The 19,373-nt window shown below is 43.0% G+C and overlaps 1 protein-coding gene across 1 annotated transcript in view; it reads right to left on the reverse strand.

Annotated features, from left to right (window-relative positions):
* The window catches only part of cwc27 (CWC27 spliceosome associated cyclophilin), a 62,365-nt gene that overhangs the window by 9,589 nt on the left and 33,403 nt on the right, over positions 1-19,373 (reverse strand). Inside the window, exons 12-13 of the mRNA XM_079523749.1 lie at positions 2,200-2,315; positions 1,106-1,215 (exon numbers count right to left, since the gene is read on the reverse strand). Of these exons, the coding sequence (XP_079379875.1) occupies positions 1,106-1,215; positions 2,200-2,315 (226 nt within the window). The remainder of the gene's footprint in view (positions 1-1,105; positions 1,216-2,199; positions 2,316-19,373) is intronic.

The raw sequence follows: 19,373 nt of genomic DNA on the forward strand, positions 1-19,373 counted from the left end.
TAGATATTCTATATTCAAATTGCCAATGCATATAGGTTTAAAGTGCTCATGTGGCCCTATAGTCGGCTTGTTTTCATAGACCTGGTTGCTTAATTCTCTTGCAGAATCTGGCAACACTGCTACTGGGCCATTTGAAGTGGTTATTTCTGAAGTTCTGTCATGGTTTGTAGGGCTGTAATGACTTCCTTGTTTACACTGTTAATTGGCTTTTATTGGAGGCAGATGGCAGGGATGGAAAGTAACTAAGTACATTTACTCTTTACACTTTTACTCATTTAAGTACTGCACTTGAGCATAATTTTGAGGATCTCATGTATGCAAGTATGTAAATTCTTTACATACTTGCATGTACCGACTGCAGTTATTTGAAAAGTTATTTGTAGACTTAGATTATTATTGCAAAACCTTAACCAATTAAGCCTTACTTATGTTTGACAAGCTTTAAAAGAAAATTTAGTACTTTTACTACTATGGTAATAATGGTACCATGAGTATGAGTATTTTTTATTGTATGCCAATACTTTTCCACAAGTAAAACATTTTAACTCATTGACTGCCTTGACTTGCTTACTTTTCACTACGATTAACTTGGACCGTTTATAATGAGAGCGCCATTCACTGCGCTATCGCAGTTTTTGGAGCCGGAGGAGACCAAAAAATCAATACAAATGATTACAAATAAATGAAAACAACAGTAATTGAAAAGACACAGCCCCTCACGTATTAAAAGGACAATATCAGTCACCATAAAAAACGGTTGGGTGTTTTCGATGAATCTATCATGGTTAAAATGGAGTTTGGGGTTACAATATCTAAATACTGAATGAAGCAACTTATAAACTGTCTCTAGGGTGTTCACATAAACCTGAGTAGACGATAAAATGACCGAAGGTTATACTGAAAGTTATTTGTCATATCTGCTCTGTGCAATTTGTGATTACCAAGACTAAAAGTCAAACAGAAATACAAATTGTGACGTTCCAATGTTCATTGCAAAAAAAACACATTTAAATCGTTAATTGCAATTATATATGTGACAATTAATCGTCAACTTCAATTTGAAATGACCCCCCAATCAATCAATCAATCAATCAGTCCTACATACCATCCCCTGTCGTCGTCCTCTGGCAGCTCCTCCACAGGCTCCTCCTCCTCGCCGGTCTCAGTGATGGCTGACGACAGCTTGGACTTGAAACGATCCAGCAGCTCCATAGTCTACACCAATCAACATGAAGAAATCGTTAGCCAGTCTCTACACTGCTCAACATGAAGACATTGTTAGCCAGTCTCTGTCTACACACCCTGGGCAAGACCTACGCTGAAAAGACTTGATTTTAACGGAAGTATCGCCAAAGGAAATTACGTTGATGCTTTACAAATCAGTTTACATTCTTCGCGAATGAAACAAGTGTTGTGATTGGTCGGGAAAATATCGTATCCGGGGGAAATACATCTGACGGATGTTCCGGAGGATACATCCGCGGATAGCTTCTCTGCATTACGTTGTGACCAGGCTTTTCTTTTCGCAGATAAGTAAGCCTGGGACCGAGGCTACTGTCTACACCTCTCAACATGAAGACATCGTTAGCCAGAGTCTCTACACCGCTCAACATGAAGACATCGTTAGCCAGTCTCTACACCACTCAACATGAAGACATCGTTAGCCAGTCTCTACACCACTCAACATGAAGACAGCGTTAGCCAGTCTCTACACCTCTCAACATGAAGACATCGTTAGCCAGAGTCTCTACACCACTCAACATGAAGACAGCGTTAGCCAGAGTCTCTACACCGCTCAACATGAAGACATCGCTAGCCAGTCTCTACACCGCTCAACATGAAGACAGCGTTAGCCAGAGTCTCTACACCTCTCAACATGAAGACATCGTTAGCCAGAGTCTCTACACCACTCAACATGAAGACAGCGTTAGCCAGAGTCTCTACACCGCTCAACATGAAGACAGCGTTAGCCAGAGTCTCTACACCGCTCAACATGAAGACATTGTTAGCCATGCTGGTTTCTATGGAATCCAAATGACTGAAATCAGTCGCGACTGAGAACTTTAATCCATGAATCCTTATAGGTAAAATGTATTAATAGCGCAAGTCAACGGCACCATCGTACAGCAGCATAAATCAATCAGGCTCATGTGGTTAAAGGATCCTTTTTTGCTAGAGAGCGGCAGCAGTTGTTCTTACCTGTTGTTCTCGGGTGGAGCCCTTCTTCAGCTTCTTTTTCTTCTGCTCGTCGTACTTCTTCCGCTCTTCCAGATACTCAGCCACGGCGTCACTGGTGGCTGGCTTCTTCTCATCACCTGCACCCACAAGACACCAGGGTTAGAGTTCACAAAAAATAACAAAAATAACGAATAATTGGAAAACATTTTATTTAACTGAAATAAATAACGCAAAAATTATATTTCACTCAATTTCTTATATTGTCTCTGTCGGGTGGAAACCAAAACTGTTCCTTTGAGGCTGTAGTTGTAGTATGATCAAAAGTATGACCTAAAAGACCTAAAAGTATGACCTAAAAGACCTAAAAGTATGACCTAAAAGACAAATGTTCCAATTCCCAATGCCAAAAAAACACAATTAAATCGTTAATCGCAATTATTTCTGTGACAATTAATCGTCAACTTACAGATCTTGACAGCCCTATATATATATATATATATGTTGGACTCGTGCATCTGGCTAGAAAACCCCAATTACTCCCCCCCCCCCCCACACGGTCTCAGAGCCCTTGATGGATGAGCAAATAACAAAAGGGGCGGAACACCATCAGAGAGGGGGGGGGGGGGGAAGATAAAAGGGAAGAGCGGGACGTTCTTCAAGCTGTGCGTGTCGCTGCCACATAGGATGATGGGAGAGCGCATTATGAAAGGTGAAGAACCGAAGCCGTTTCTTCTCATCTCCTTGACACGCTCCGCATGGAGCTGCACTCTGGTGCCAGCTTTCAAGTAGATGCAGAGCGGAGAGGTCTCAACCTAGTAACCCCCCTCACTCTGTCTTGATCACGGAGGGAAGCCGTTATGTACCCCCAGGAACCTTACGCAATCTATCATCATGCATATACAGTTCACAAAGTGCTCGGCCGCCTGTTACTCGAGTCAAAGTATATCTCTAGATATACAGTAGACAAAATTGTCCTCGAGTTAAAGCGTACTGTGGGTGTTCAAAACGTGTGAATTACAAAGTAGATTATTTTTGCAGATCTACAAGCTTCTCAAATGATCAATATTCGGAGGGTTTTACCGTATAGATTGGGGTCCCAGAAATGAAAACCATAACGAACTTAACTTCAGTAAAACTAGGCCCAACCCTAAATTTAATATCCTCAGTAAAACAAATACAAGAACCGCTCCAGCGTGCGGTCGGCAGAAAAAATTTGGACGAGTGTTTAGGGTTACCACTAAAAAGGTCTTAAAAGTCCTTAAATTGTCCCTTCACTGTCATCTGTCACTAATGCCCGCCCCCCCACCCCCCTAGTTGGGGACGAACCACCCCCACTTTGGGAACCACTAGTCTAAGGCAGTGGTTCCAAAACGTTTTCATGTCAAGGACCCCCAAATTGACACTAATTAGCCCGTGGACCCTCATTTGAAGAGATATGCCAGGGACCCCCATAAGAGAAGATTTTTACGGCTCTATAGCAGTGATTCTCAACCCGTTTAATTTCAAGGACCCCCAGTTTGACATGCATTAGTCTACGGACCATCATTTAATGGCATTAAATGTTATATTGTAAAATCAATGTTAATTTAACTCTCTAACTGAGAGTGTACAAATGGAACCAAATGGACCCGTTGGTTCCATTTGTACACTCTCAGAGTTACAGACCCATCCAAACTATCATTTAGCTGGGGACCCCCTGGAACTCCCTCAAGGACCCCTGGGGGTCCCCATACCCCACTTTGGGAACCCCTGGTCTAAGAAACACAGCAGCCTAGTATATGGAACCTGTTCTCCTCAATTACAGCGACATACTTTGCATCGCACGGCCAAAATGGCAGATCTACAAGATTTCAACGCGCCCGCTGAGCGACATGTTGTGAGTGAGCTTGTAGTTATTTTAACTATTTTTGATGTGCGACGCTGTCGAGTGACGGAGCATAAATGGAGCGAGACGCCACTGAGCCGTTATGAATGAAAGGGACGGACGACCAGCCTGTTGACGTTGGTGTCTCCACGCGTTAATGTGCTTCGTCTAACCTCCTGGTTCAGACACACAGGCCATGAAGTCACTGGCCTGGCAGACACACGGTCACTATTCTTCCACAGCCAACAACATGTAAAGCGGTGGTGGAAAAACTACTCAAATGTTGTTTTACTTAAGTAAAAGCATCAATATGGCAATGCAGAAAATAAAATTTACTTGCGTAAAAGTACAAAAGTATTGGCATCAAAATGTACTTAAAGTAGGCTACCAAAAGTAAAAGTATTCATTGTGCAGCATGTCCCATTTCAATCAAATGTATAAACAATCTTTTGAAAATAGAAGATCTACAAGCTCGAGCTTGTCGATCGCCTATTTTAAAATGGCCGAAATGTACATAGAGCTGAAGTGGTTAATTTATGTTTTGTAACAGTGGAATAAAAGTACAATATTTGGATCCAAGATTTAGTGGAGCAGACGTAAACAAAAGTGTTGGAAATTGGATATGCTCAAGTAAAGTACAAATACCTCAAAAGTTGACTTAAGCGTCAGTACTTTAGGTAAATGTACTTTAGGTAAATGTACTTTAGGTACTTTCCACCACTGATGTAAAGTCACAACAAGGCCCCCTGCGGCGGCCGTGGCGACTTCACCCCGACTAGCCAGAAGGACGGCAGTTCTGACTGGCTGCGCTGACGTGTTCAGCGGGACAAAACAAATGATGTAAGGCAAGGGCTGCCTCTCTCCAGCACCTGCTGCGTGTTGTCCTGCAATATTGGTGAATGTTGTCCTTAACCCATTCAGGCCTGACGTCGAAATTTAAAAAAAAAAGTTTTCTAAATCATGACAATTTTCGGAAAGATTTGAGGCACATTTTAACGATTTTTCAAAAATAGCAGACCTACAAGTTCATAGCGCGCCACTCGGTGGCGCGCTATGAGCTTGTAGATCTGCTATTTTTCAATAGCTAAATTATAACATAATGTTTAAAACACAAAGGGGTTCCCACCCAAAATGGGTTAATGGTTAATGTGGTTAAACGCTAACGTGACATGGATGCGTTCCAGGTCTCAATGGATTAAAACGGGCCCGTCTTCCAAGGAAGGCTCTGAACTACTGCGACAGGAGAGCCTGCAGCGTTCCGAGTTCAGAGCACTCTTCATTTCCACGTGCCGCTTTAGGCTGAGCGTATTTTTCAAAGACGCAGAAATATGGGTCACATAATCACTTTAATCCAATTTTAATAAAGGTTACGGAAATAACTGATCCACAACTATTGTTATTTTCATTACTTTTTCCCCCCTTTTTATTCCCCGTTTTCATCAGGATGGGGGTGCACTTAGCACACCTATCTTGCCTTACCCCTAATGCCTAAACCTTTTTATGTACTTTTTAAAATAGTAAAAATAGCTACATCGACACATTGCGAGCTTGTAGATCGGCTATTGAGCTATTAGATAGGGCCCATAGTGACTGCACCTTTCAACGAAACAGAACATGATTGCGAACGCAGTGAGCATTTACTATGAGACCCAGCAGATCCTGTCTGTGTGTCTGTGTGTCTGTGTGTGTGTGTGTCACGCTGTAGCACCACCCGCCCACCACCAGAGGGCGCAGCTGTATCACACACAAAAACACACACACACATGCACGCGCACACACACACACGCACGCGCACACACACAAAACTTGAAAAAAACGTAACTTAAAAAAAAAACAACTTAAAAAAAAAATTAAAAAGGAAAAACTGTAAAAGGAAAAACTTAACTTAAAAAAAAACTTAACTTAAAAAAAAAAAAACTTAAAAAGGCAAAACTTTAAAAGGAAAAACTTAAAAAAAACTTAACTTAAAAAAAACTTAACTTAAAAAAAAAAAAACTTAAAAAGGCAAAACTTTAAAAGAAAAAAACTTAAAAAAACTTAACTTAAAAAAAAACTTAACTTAAAAAAAATCTTAAACACAAAAAAAGAGAACTTAAAAAAAACCTTAAAAAATTACGTAATTTATTCTAATTGTTGTTTTTGCAATTTACGAGCTGCGTTCGCTTCCCGCGTTCGCGCGTCTTACTTGTAAATAAACATGTATGTAAGTACTCAAGACATGAAGTGTTATTATTTTAACTGTTAGACCCTCCAGAAAAGCGCGGGCAAAAACCCTTGATTGTGCGGGTTAAAATCCTTGATTTAGCGGGCCAAAATCCTTGATTATGCGATTAAATATGCGGGGTTTTTCTGCGCTTTTATGCGGTGAAATTGCGGAATATGCGGAACGTTGCGGAATATGCGGGAAGTTGTGGAATGTGCGGAAAGTTGCGGAATATGCGGAAAGTTGCGATTATGCGGAATATGCGGTATATTGCGGAATATGCGGAACGTTGCGAGATATGCGGAACGTTGCGGAATATGCGGAAAGTTGCGGAATATGCGGACAGTTGCGATTATGCGGAATATGCGGTAAATTGCGGGATATGCGGAACGTTGCGGAATATGCGGAAAGTTGCGGAATATGCACAGTTGCGATTATGCGGAATATGCGGAAAGTTGCGGAATATGCGGAAATTTATGGAATATGCGGAAAGTTGCGGAATATGCGGACAGTTGCGATTATGCGGAATATGCGGAAAGTTGCGGAATATGCGGAAATTTATGGAATATGCGGAAAGTTGCGGAATATGCGGACAGTTGCGATTATGCGGAATATGCGGAAAGTTGCGGAATATGCGGAAATTTATGGAATATGCGGAAAGTTGCGGAATATGCGGACAGTTGCGATTATGCGAAAATATGCGGGGATTGTGAAATCAAGCGAGCCCCGCATAATTCGCATATTAGCGCGGACATATGCGATTATCGCGGGAAATATGCGCCCTTTTAGAAATAAATGGATCCCCGCATAATCAGCGCATAATGGCTGATTATGCAATGAATTATGCGATCGCATAATCGCGTTTTTCTGGAGGGTGTAAACTGTGGTGAAAACAAGGACAATCTTGGTAGTGGAATGTCGAGAAAAAAAAACGAAACAATTTAGACATGTTTGTCAGGACTCGGGGACACCCACCCAGCTTGAAACCAGGACACATCTCCTGCCAAACTGGGGGGACGTCTGGTCACCGTATGCTGCTTGCCATGCCTTAGTCATAATCGTACAACAGCCACATGGGAAGACTGAGTAAAGACCAGCCGATTACAACAAACGTGATGACAGACGCCCTGTCTCTCTCTCTCCCTGAATGTGTGTGTGTGCGTGCGTGCGTGCGTGCGTGCGTGCGACCGTGCGTGGGGACAGCTGATTTACAGTACGGTTACCCGCCTGCGTCATCGGCTTCGTAGCCGACGCAGGCCGAGGCTTCAGGCGCGCCAACTGTCCCATGTTGTCTTGCGGGTTGTGGGGGGGCGGTGCCGCTCCCCTGCCGTGTCGTTTGTCTGCCTTCGTTGGGGCGGCCATAGCTTAATCCATTGAGACCTGGAACGCATCCATGTCACGTTAGCGTTTAACCACATTAACCATTAACCCATTTTGGGGCGGGAACCCCTTTTGGTGTTATAAACATTGTTATAATTTAGCTATTGAAAAATAGCAGATCTACAAGTTCATAGCGCGCCACCGAGTGGCGCGCTATGAACTTGTAGATCTGCTATTTTTGAAAAATCGTTAAAATGTGCCTCAAATCTTTCCGAAAATTGTCATGATTTAGATTTTTTTTTTTTTTAATTTCGACGTCAGGCCTGAATGGGTTAATGGGTAACTTTTTGTGTTTTTTCATAAATTCACGCCCTACTTGATCATACTACAGCATCACACAAAAAGCATCAAAAGTAGCAGATCCTGCACATGCTGAAATAGACATAAGCTTGTCTCAGGCTTATGTCTACTTTTGCCATTTTTGAATCCTGAAAAGAATGAGATTTCCACCCGACAGAGACGATCTCACGTGACCTCAGCAAAACTATTCCTAAAGCTAACCTTATTCCTAAACGTGACTTCAGTAAAGATAACATTATTCCTAAACGTGACTTCAGTAAAGATAACATTATTCCTAAACGTGACTTCAGTAAAGCTAACATTATTCCTAAACGTGACCTCAGTAAAACAATTACCAGAACCTAATCTTATTCCTAAATGTGACCTTAGTAAAACTATTCATAAACCTAACCTTAATCCTAAACGTGAATTTAGTTTAACTATTCCTAAACCTAACCTTATTCCTAAACGTTACCTTATTCCTCAACGGTACCTTAGTAAAACTATTCCTAAACCTAACCTTATTCCTAAACGTTACCTTATTCCTCAACGGTACCTTAGTAAAACTATTCCTAAACCTAACCTTATTCCTAAACGTGACCTCAGTAAAACTATTTATTCCTAACCTTAAAGGACGACTTCACCCATTTTCAATGTTCATATGATTGGTCCTCACTAATGCTCGTGACACAATGGCACTATTTTTTTCTTCTCGATCTGTGTCTCATAGGAGGGCTGTGGACACAGAAACCGGCCTACCAGTGAGATCATCATAAGCAGGATTTAGTTTTTCAAACAAGAATTGAAAATGTGTATTTGTATTTATATTTTCGGATTCGGAACTGTCCACAGCCGGTCCTCTGACACACAGACAGGGTAGACAAAAATGGTACCATAGTATAATGAGCATTGGTGCGGACCAGTTATATGAAGATAGGTCGGCCTTTAACCTCAGTAAAACGAATACGAGAACCTGTGGGGCCGAGTGGTCCACGGGAAAAATGGGGTTGAGCGTGTTTTGGGACGAGCATTCCCGTTACAGCATGAAGCGCATGTGTGACCTCGACCTTCATAGACATTAATACATAGACACCTCATTGGCCAGTGGGGCCACACGTCAACGCCACCCCCATATCATGCTCGCCAGAACTTCAGAAATATGCCTGAAATATAGTACCGGAGACTAGAACTTGTTTCTGTTTTATAACCCTTACTGTCAACTAGGGCATTCACGTCTAGTCATTTTTACTAGTTGACTAGTTGCCTAGTTTACTAGTCGACTAGTTGTTTAACTACCTATTATGTAAAAAATATATATATATATATTTGTACATTGAAAAACTGTGTACATAGTGACTATAACTATAATCTACCTGATCTTGAGGCCTACAAAATCGGGGAAAAAATAAAAAAAATAAACTTTTGTTCTTATCAACTAGTCAACTAGTACCAACAAGGTCGACTAGTGGATTTACTAGTCGACTAGTAAACTAGTCGACTAGTTGCTTAATGCCCTACTGTCAACTACCGGTATGTATTTAACCCATTAAGACCTTATGAGGCAGCTTCTACAAATGTCTTCTACATCCTAACAGTTTTCTGAAAAACGTATGTTTCTATATCAGTGGTACTCCAGGACCCCACAAACGTATGTTTCTATATCAGTGGTACTCCAGGACCCCACAAACGTATGTTTCTATATCAGTGGTACTCCAGGACCCCACAAACGTATGTTGCTATATCAGTGGTACTCCAGGACCCCACAAACGTATGTTGCTATATCAGTGGTACTCCAGGACCCCACAAACGTATGTTGCTATATCAGTGGTACTCCAGGACCCCACAAAATGGTATGGTTTGATGTGGCTGTGGATCCCTGTCTCAAAATATTTTTGTTCCAGGGACCCCCAAAAGCAAAGATTTGCGTTAAAAATGTTCACTATATATATATGCTGTACACAAATTTTGAAGATCTTTCAAAAATAGCAGATCTACAGGTTCATTCGCACTTGTAAATCTGCTATTTTTGAATAGCTAAATACATCTAAAATGGCACAGATACTTTCCCGGTTTTAATGGCTTAACAAAGTGTCTTATAATATAAATACATGTCTGACATTTATAACAAAGCACGGTGGCACAGTCGGTAGTCCTGTCGCCTCACAGCTAGAATGTCCTGGGTTCGATTCCTGCTGGGGACACTGTGGGCGTGTTCACTCCTCCGCGTCATCAGTGCCCATACCCGAGGCGGGGTTGGCAAAAGGGTCTTTCTGTGTGGAGTTTGCATGTTCTCCCCGTGTCCCCTAGGGTAGGTACCCTCACAAAAACATGCAGTAATCCTGGTCTCTAAACTACCTCCCCTGGCCAGCCGGGGCGCCTGATGTAGGGGAAAGGAACTGGTCGGAATAACGTGTTCCTTCCATGTGCTACGTCCGGCCGGGGAAACTCTCCCCTGTCAGGTGAAAAGAAGCAGCTTGGACTCCTCATGCAGAGAAGGAAGCATGAGGTTAGTCTGCTGTCCCCCCAGGTTGGCAGAGGAAGTGTAGCACCCAGGATTACATTGACACTGGGTGAAAAAATGGGTTACAAAATTGTGAGATAAAAAAAACATTTGAAAACCACTGTCTGCTATATGGCAGGGGTCTTCAACAGGGGGTCGGGGACCCCTATAGGGGTCTTCAGAGTTACTGCAGAGTTATTACACAAATCTGGGGGGAACATTCGCAGAAAGACGATTTATAAGCGCCTTGCGACACGTCCCGATGTGACACGTTGTCAGCTTGTAGATAAAAAGCAAACCAAGTACAGACAGAGCCAAAGGCCAAGTTTACCAAGTAGTGATGGCTGGTGGTTAAATATCTGTAAATACACATTGAACACGAATCCAACATAATTAATAGAAAAACATACGTTTAAACAAACAAAAAACGAAGAAAAGAAAAATAACCAGTTTTAAAGGTTGAATATGCAACACGCTCCTGCAGGTAGTAGGGGGTCCCTTCATCTCTCTCTCAGCTAAGGGGTCCTCCTTGGCCTGAAACACGTTGGAAGATCTACAGATCTACAAGCTCAAAATGCACCACAGCGTGGTGCGTTTTGAGCTTGGGCTATTTCCACTATTCGTATAGATAGAGTATAAAGTTATTCAATTATCGAAGTCATTTGTCGTACCTGCCCGTTGCACCTTTTGTTTACGAAGCTTAAAAGCAGATATTCAAATTGTATTCATATGTTCCACTTCCAATGCTCAATGTCAAACACAATTAAATCGTTAATCGCAATTATTTGTGGGACAATTAATCGCCAATTTACATTTGTAATTGTGACAGACCCATATGTAGTGGGGGGGGGGGGGGGTCCCTGCTTTAACTCTCTCTTTCTGCTAAGACAAGGGGTCCTCCTTGGCCTGGAAAACGTTAGAAGAGCCCTGCTATAGCACATACATTCACCTCTCATGCTCTGCCTCTCCGCTGCAGCCCGTGACACGCTGGATGCTGAGTGATGATGCCCCCGGGGTCCCACGCCGAGGAACACACATCACCCTATCCAGCTGTTGTCACTAAGTACTAGCTTTGGAGTTTTGATGGCCATTCTAACTACATTCCTCCCCTCTCCTGTCACCCGGGCTCACAAGCGCCACAAATCACGCCGCCGATGTTGTGGCAACCGAGGGGTTTGTTGCAGACGACAAAACGCTGGCTTCCTTTGAGGAAGAAGGGGTTGCCTTTCTCCCCTTCCGACAATCAACGCGTCCAAAAAGGGAGAGGCGCGGCCGAAATGTTGCCCCGAGCGGCCAAGGCAGCGTTATTGTCTGTCATCAATCAACAGGAACATCAAAAATAATTTTGTAAATTAGCACTCCGAGGTAAAAACGCTCGCTACCTAAATCCTCCGCTGTCAAATACACTCAACAAATGACCCAGACTGCAGCTGTGATGCAAGTTAACTGCTGACTCATTTTCTAAAGAAGTGTTCCTCGACCTGGGGTCCCCCCCACTCCTGGGAGGGTGGGGGTGCCAAAGATCACAGGGATCACATTTGAGAAACTTTAGGTAGATCTAGAACTTTCTGCAGAAAGAAAACTGGACATCTGATGGTTCCCCATCAGCCATCACTCATCCGGTGTTCATTCTGTTGACTATGACAAACAATGTCCGTCGACTACCATTTTTCACTGACGAAAACTAAATTAAAAGTAAATAAAAACTAAGCTATGATGACTAAAGCTACCCGGGAGGTCCTGTGGGAGGTGCTGCGGGAGTATGGGTTGAGGGGGACCTTGTTGAGGGCCATCCAATCTCTGTACACCCAAAGCGAGAGCTGTGTCCGTGTGCTCGGGAGTAAGTCGGATTCGTTTCCGGTGGTGGTTGGCCTTCGCCAGGGCTGCGCATTGTCACCTATCACTGATTTTTGTAGATGATGTGGTCCTGATGGCACCAACAGTCCGAGACCTTCCGCTCTCACTGGACCGGTTCGCAGCAGAGTGTACGGCGGCTGGGATGAGGATCAGCGTCTCCAAATCTGAGGCCATGGTTCTCAGCAGGAAACCGGAGGATTGTGCAGTCCGGGTAGGGAATGAGGCATTACCCCAGGTGAAGGAGTTCAAGTATCTCGGGGTCTTGTTCACGAGTGAGGGGAGGAAGGAGAAGGAGATCAGCCGGAGAATCGGAGCGGCAGGGGCGGTATTGCAAAAGAGAGTTGAGCCAGAAGGCAAAGCTCTCTGTTTACCGAGCAATCTTCGTATCTTCTCTCACCTATGGTCATGAAGTGTGGGTCATGACCGAAAGAATAAGGTCGCGAATACAATCGGCCGAAATGAGTTTTCTTCGACGGGTGGCTGGCATCTCCCTTAGAGATAGGGTGAGAAGTTCAGTCACACGAGAAAGACCAAGGCACCGTTGGAGGAAACGCATCGACTCACTGGCCTTGGAACGTCTCGGAATCCCCCAGGAGGAAGTCACTAATGTTGCTCTGGAGAGGGAAGTCTGGAGCACTCTGGTGGAGCTGTTGCCCCCGCTACCCGACTACGGATAAGCGGTTGAAGATGGATGGATGGATGGATGGACTAAAGCTAAGACTTAACATTATATTGACAATTTTGTCAACAAATTAAAAACTAGACTAAAATGTTAGGGAGGGACTAGTGGAGAAATTATCCAGTAGAACTCCCTCTGGGAGTCAATTTCCACTCATTCGCAGATGACACACAATTACACATATCCGTAGAACCACCCAACACAGATGCAGTAACCCCCCTCAGCTCCTGCCTCACTGAGATAACTGACTGGATGAACGCAACTCACGAGGACATCTAGCTGCGTGGGTCCCGCATCAACATGTAGAAATATAGCTAAGATGTGTGTGGAGTTTGCATGTTCTCCCCGTGTCCCCTTTCCGCCTGATGGAGGGGAAAGGAACTGGTCGGAATAACGTGTTCCTTCCACGCGCTACGTCCGGCCGGGGAAACTCTCCCCTGTCAGGTGAAAAGAAGCAGCTTGTACTCCTCCTCATGCATAGAAGGAAGCATGAGGTCAGTCCTCTGCCCCCCCCAGGTTGGCAGAGGAAGTGTAGCGCCCAGGATTACATTAGATAATTGACACTGGGTTACAAAATCGTGGGATAAAAATTTAAAAAATAAAGTAAAAATAAAAGAAATATAGCTAAGATACAACCCTTCTTGTCACAACTAGATGCAGAAAAAAAATCATCCATGCTCTCTGCTTTGGATTATTAACCAAAACAAAGAAAAGAGCACACATCACACCAGTCCTGTACACCCTCCATTGGCTCCCGGTCTCCCATAGAATACATAACAGACTTTCTACCGCCATGTACACACTCCATCCAGAACGCAGAGATCTTTCACAGCAGGTCAATTTGACACAAAATGGAAAAAAGAGACCACAGAAGAAAATAGGAGAGGCCGCGTGCTCTTTTTATGTACCAATAATATGGAACATACTTCCTCAGGAAATTAGAGAGGCTAACTCCACTAACATCTTTAAACAAAAGCTAAAAACACACCTCTTTAGATTGGCCTTCTCCAATCACTCTTTCCTACTTTATAGGTTCCTCAGCACTTTTCATTCAATAACTATAATGTTTTTAAGTTAACTGCATGTTATTTCCATGATTTCGTATAATTCTAAACTTAAGCTTGAGCTTGTAGATCTTTATTTTTGGGAGGCGCTAGCCACCTATGCACAGCTTTGGTGTGTTTGTGTATAATGAGCAGTGTTTGTGTTTGTAGCACGGAATGTGATGATTCGATTGGTTGGTTGGTTGAGTTTTGCGAAAAACTCTTAGGATTTGGAACATTACTATAAATGTGGGGGTCGTGGGTATGAAGAAAGGTTTGAGAACCACTGATTATAGGCCTATTCATACTCCAGTGTTCAGTGATAAGGCCTTATGAGGCATTTTGTAGAATGGGCCTCAGGTCTTGGAATGACTGACTCAGTCAGTACTGTGAGGCATTAGTCTTCCTCACTCTTCACCCAGAACTAACATCTCCCTTTTTTTTGTCAGACCTGAGGTATTATCCACCCCCCCCCATCCCCACCCCTCCCCTCCCACCACGGTGGGTCTCATGGGTGAATCCACCCTGCAATTAACCACTTTAAACCCTGTATTCTTCGTTGACCGGAGCACCCCAGGGGTCTATACTTCGCCCACTCCTGTTTTTTCCCGCCTCCTCCACACTGCCTTTTTTTAACTGAATGTTTGGGCTGTATAACGCTAACAGCTGTCAAATGTATAAAGATAACACATGTTTTCAGTGATTCGTCGACATTACATATCCGTGGACCTTGGTTAAATAAAACTGTGAACATAGCAGATATACAAGCTCAAAGATTGTGCCGTGTCAACTTGTAGATCTGCTATTTTCTGTGCACGACACCAGCACGCAGCAAAGTATAAATCGGGTGTAACTCCAACCCCAGCCGCTAAACCTAACCTGTAAGTGCCAAATGCGAATTCCAACATGAACAAATAGCCGATCTACAAGCTCGCAACGCGTTGAGAGGTTGTAGATCGGCTATTTTTTTCCCAATCTTTTTTTAGGCATAATACAAACATTTGTCTTAGTTTTGAGGACCAGGACATTATTGGTCCTCCAGTCTACTTTTCAAATTCTACTATACTTCTACTATAAATTTGGCCCTCACAAGAAAAATAAATAATAATACAAATACACACAGAAAGACAGACACACACACTTGGTCTATGTGGGCATGGGTTGGCAGTGTCTTGTTCAAACAATGTAAACTATCCAATGTTGTTATGGCGTGGCTTTGCAAGAGGCTAACCATCTATGACAGAGTCTTTCTGTCTGTCTGTCTGTCTGTCTGTCTGTCTGTCTGTCTGTCTGTCTGTCTGCCTGCCTGCCTACTGTTAATCTCACAAACAGCTGGACCGATCAGCGCCACATCCTGATGTGAACTTGTAGATCTGCCATTTACACCGTTTATTTACTTTTAATAATGGTTCATTTGTCGTAAATTGAGGAAAAAGTTTGAAATCGTTGCCCCGGCCCTAACATTGTTTAAAGTTTAGCTCAATTGCACCCAAAAAACCTTTTAACATTCAGTAGATTTTCTGTGGTCTGCGGTTTTCTGGCTCAAACAAGTGCTCTGATTTTCCTGCTGTTTGTGATGTCACAGCCTGCAAATCCCATATATGTCAATGGGATTTGCCAAGAGATGTCACTGTTTTGCCTGTTTTCATTGCAGCTCAAAAGGTTTCCAAACCCCAGAGAAAACTCCAGACCACAGAAAAACCACTGAATGTTCAAAGTTCAGTTTTTTTGGGTGTAATTGGTCATAAAACCTAAAAGAAAAACGAAAAAGAAAAATAAATTAATACAATGTAAACTTTACATTATATTAATTTATTTTTATTTTTCGTTTGTAAATTAGAAGTCTTGTGATGATTGTTTTATGACATTTTTATTTGTATTTATTTAGATTTGTAATTTGTTCACAGTCTCAAGAGTTACAGCCCTAAGGGTCAATTTAGTTCCATTTTGAACATTCATAGAGTTACAGATCTGTAAGGGTCCATTTGGTTCCATTTAGAACACACTCAGAGTTACAGATCTGTAAGGGTCCATTTGGTTACATTTAAACACTCTCTGAGTTTCTTAAGGGTCCATTTGAAACCCCTCTCAAAGTGGGGTCCCCAGACCCCACTTTGAGAACCAGTGGTCTACTCTATGGCATCATGACTTCGTTTACACTTCACTGATCTACAAGCTCATAACGCGCTGCACCGCGATTCACATCGTGAGCTTGTAGGTCGGCTGTTTCAGCATGCGACAATGACACGCAGCAATGTATAAATGAAATGTACATTAGGGGTGGACAAAACAAAACGACCGAAAACGATTCACTCAAATATCACGATTTGTAATGCCACGATTTAAAATTTTAATTGTGAAGTTCGAATAGTGATTTTTATTTTTATTTCATTTTAGGTTCGTTTTTTCTGTTTTTTTTGACTGACTGAGGTTTTCTGTTTATAATTGTTCTAGTATAAAAAAGGCAAAGTTACTTTGGGGCAAAATCGCAAAATAAATCGCAATAATTAAGAATCGCAATACAAATCGAATCGGAATTCGGAACCCTAGGTATGGAGTTCATATCGAATCGGGAGGTAAGTGAATCGTCCCACCCCTAATGTACATGCAACGGAATTAACTCTCCTCTTCCAAAACACAAAACATACACAATGGATTCTTAAATGAGACTCCGGTCTCTCGCTAAGCCACCACACAAACACAAAGCATGGCTCATGGAAGGGTTTGAAAGCCTTGCAAGACAATGGAGGAGCTAAAGCCATTTGCGATTGTTTATACAGGAACATACACTATGACTGTAGTATATATATATAGGCCATTTACTGTCACTGTGTCACAACACATAATTATGCTTTTCTGACGTTGGAGGAATCTGTGCATTCACGGTCCTTGTAAAACAAAGCTATACACTCTGTGCAAATAGCACCACCAACAAGGCATTTAAAAACAGATACCAGTAGAATGTTATTCACGTTCATAGACATAAGTAGAGAGTATTTTCAGTTTTTTGGGGAAGTTGGGGGGGGGGATGGGGGGTGCTTTTACAGACTAACCCAGCTGACGGTTGACTCAGATGGATCTGATATCAGCAAAAATAATCTCTTATCTCTTATCAGATCTGCAAGTTCAAAAACACCTTTTGAATCCTGAAAAGTAACAGTTTTGGACATGTGGGGTGTCCACCCAAGGGGCCAGTGAGGCTATTCAACGTTGAAGCTCTGGGCCCTAGTGGTAGGAGGAGGGACTACAGGCGGACCCGTGGATTCATGACCGGGAAACCCCGTGCAGCTGGGCTTTAACATTGAGCGCTCGGTTGCACTTCCGCATTTGACCACCAAAATGTGGTGGTCAAATGCGGAAGTAGACGTTCTGAGACGGTACTTCCGGCAGTCTTCCGGGTGCTTCAAAACGCCACTGAGCAACTTCCACTGACATGAATAGCTGGGGGGGGGGGGGGCGGAGCTTCGCGCCAGTTCAGTCTCTATCCTTTTATATACTCTATGTGTCCACCCGACAGAGACAAAATCGTTGCCTAATGTGATGAGGAACGCAGATTTGGATCTTGTACATCTATTCTAGGGGGAACATGCCAAGTCAGTCAGATTGAAAGATAACGTGGTTGCCAACAACACAGACAGTCATGCATGTTTTAGATTATCTGCCCCCACCCTTCCTTTCCCCTCGATGTTAAAGAGGACATGACAGCATGACTTATGGATGAGATTGAAACGAAGACACAAAGACAATTTAAAGATTCTTGTCAGACAAAATACAACGCGTGTTCAACACTTTATGGGCCGCGTCGGGTGTTCCCCGGGTCCGACAACCTTCAGCAGGGGGTCCTCAGAGTTAAGACACCTTCAGCAGGGGGTCCTCAGAGTTAAGACACCTTCAGCAGGGGGTGGTCAGAGTTACTATGAGAGTGTTATTAACTACCTGAACCATTGTGGTGAGAAAAGAGAGCAGACCAAGTACAGAGTCAAACTAAGTATTGAGGGTTTAACACATTTTGTGCCCAAAACGTCTGTGGACGTCTTGGGTATTACCGCACGTGCATAGCCCAAGACGTCTTTGGAAAAAAAAAATCAGAAAAATCAAAACACTTTTTTTTAACACGTGGTGCCAAAGTTTGTGTTTTCGCCATTGAGAATGCATTTGGCGTTTAAATTAAATAACTCAGAAACTATAAAACATTTCAAAGTAAAAAGTTCCAGCATGTGTCTCCACAGTCAGCTGAATTATAAAAAATGTGAATGGATTTTCTAGGTGAAAGTGATTTTGGGCAGTTTTGCGTGGGCTCTCAATGTGTTAAGTGGTTAAAAAACCTGATGAATATGAACCTAACACATCAATAGATTGTGTGTAAACGAACAAACATGAATTCAGACAACACTGATGATAGTGCTGTCAAACAGGTCTATGAAACCTATCTGTGAAATACATGTAAAAGTGCTGCAGGCAGGGGGTCCCTGCTTCATCTCTAATCAGGGGTCCTTTGACTCCATGGCCTGGAAAACATGGAAGACGGCCTGCGCTGCAGTAATAAACTAGCGTATGGATGAAGGCATTTCAAAGCGTGCTCGTTCCTTATCACAACATCTTAAAGCCCACCAACCCCAAGCCATAAATGTACTCGAGTCCCTTTGAAATCACAGAGGGATCTTCTTCAGCCATCAAACAAAAGTCTGAGAAATGAGAGGACAGTAAACAGTGGTGTAAAGTAACTATTGTACATTTACTCAAGTGCTGTACTTAAAAGGAGCATTCAGTGATTTGAGTGATTTGGAAAACCACCCAGTCCGCCCCGGTAACAAAATGTGCACATGCACGCTCTACAGTGGGGGGAAGTGCAACAGGCCAACAGCATGTGCACCAAGGCCCGCCCCCACTCGATCATGATTGGAGGAAGGCCCCTCTCATCCTGATTGGATGAAGGCTTTGCCACCTGCCACCAAAACTGAAACTAGGGTTTTTTGACCCCAGGGGCTCACTGGGGACAGGGAGGAACTCCTTATATGGTCAGCACACTCTATAGTAGGGAGGATTAACCAGAAAAAAAGAAAAAATAAGTGATACTTAGATTAAGTCAAATCACTGAATATACCTTTAAGTACAATTTTGAGGTATTTGTGCTTTACTGGAGTAGTTCCGATTTTTCAGCACTTTTACTTTTGGTACTTTAAGTATATTTTGATGCCATGTTATGACCCTGCCAATACTTTTGTACTTTTACTAAAGTAGATTCCACCACTGATGGACAGTAAACTCCAGCCAGCGGTGCGGTGGCCACACAGACAGGTTGGCATCCGACCGACACAGACCCCATGGATGAAGCATTCGGTTTGGTTGCACAACGAATGTACTACACGCATCCCAGACATCTACAGTAC

This window comes from Electrona antarctica (genome assembly GCF_951216825.1).
Source record: "Electrona antarctica genome assembly, chromosome: 16".
In the NCBI taxonomy this organism is placed as follows: Eukaryota; Metazoa; Chordata; class Actinopteri; order Myctophiformes; family Myctophidae; genus Electrona; species Electrona antarctica.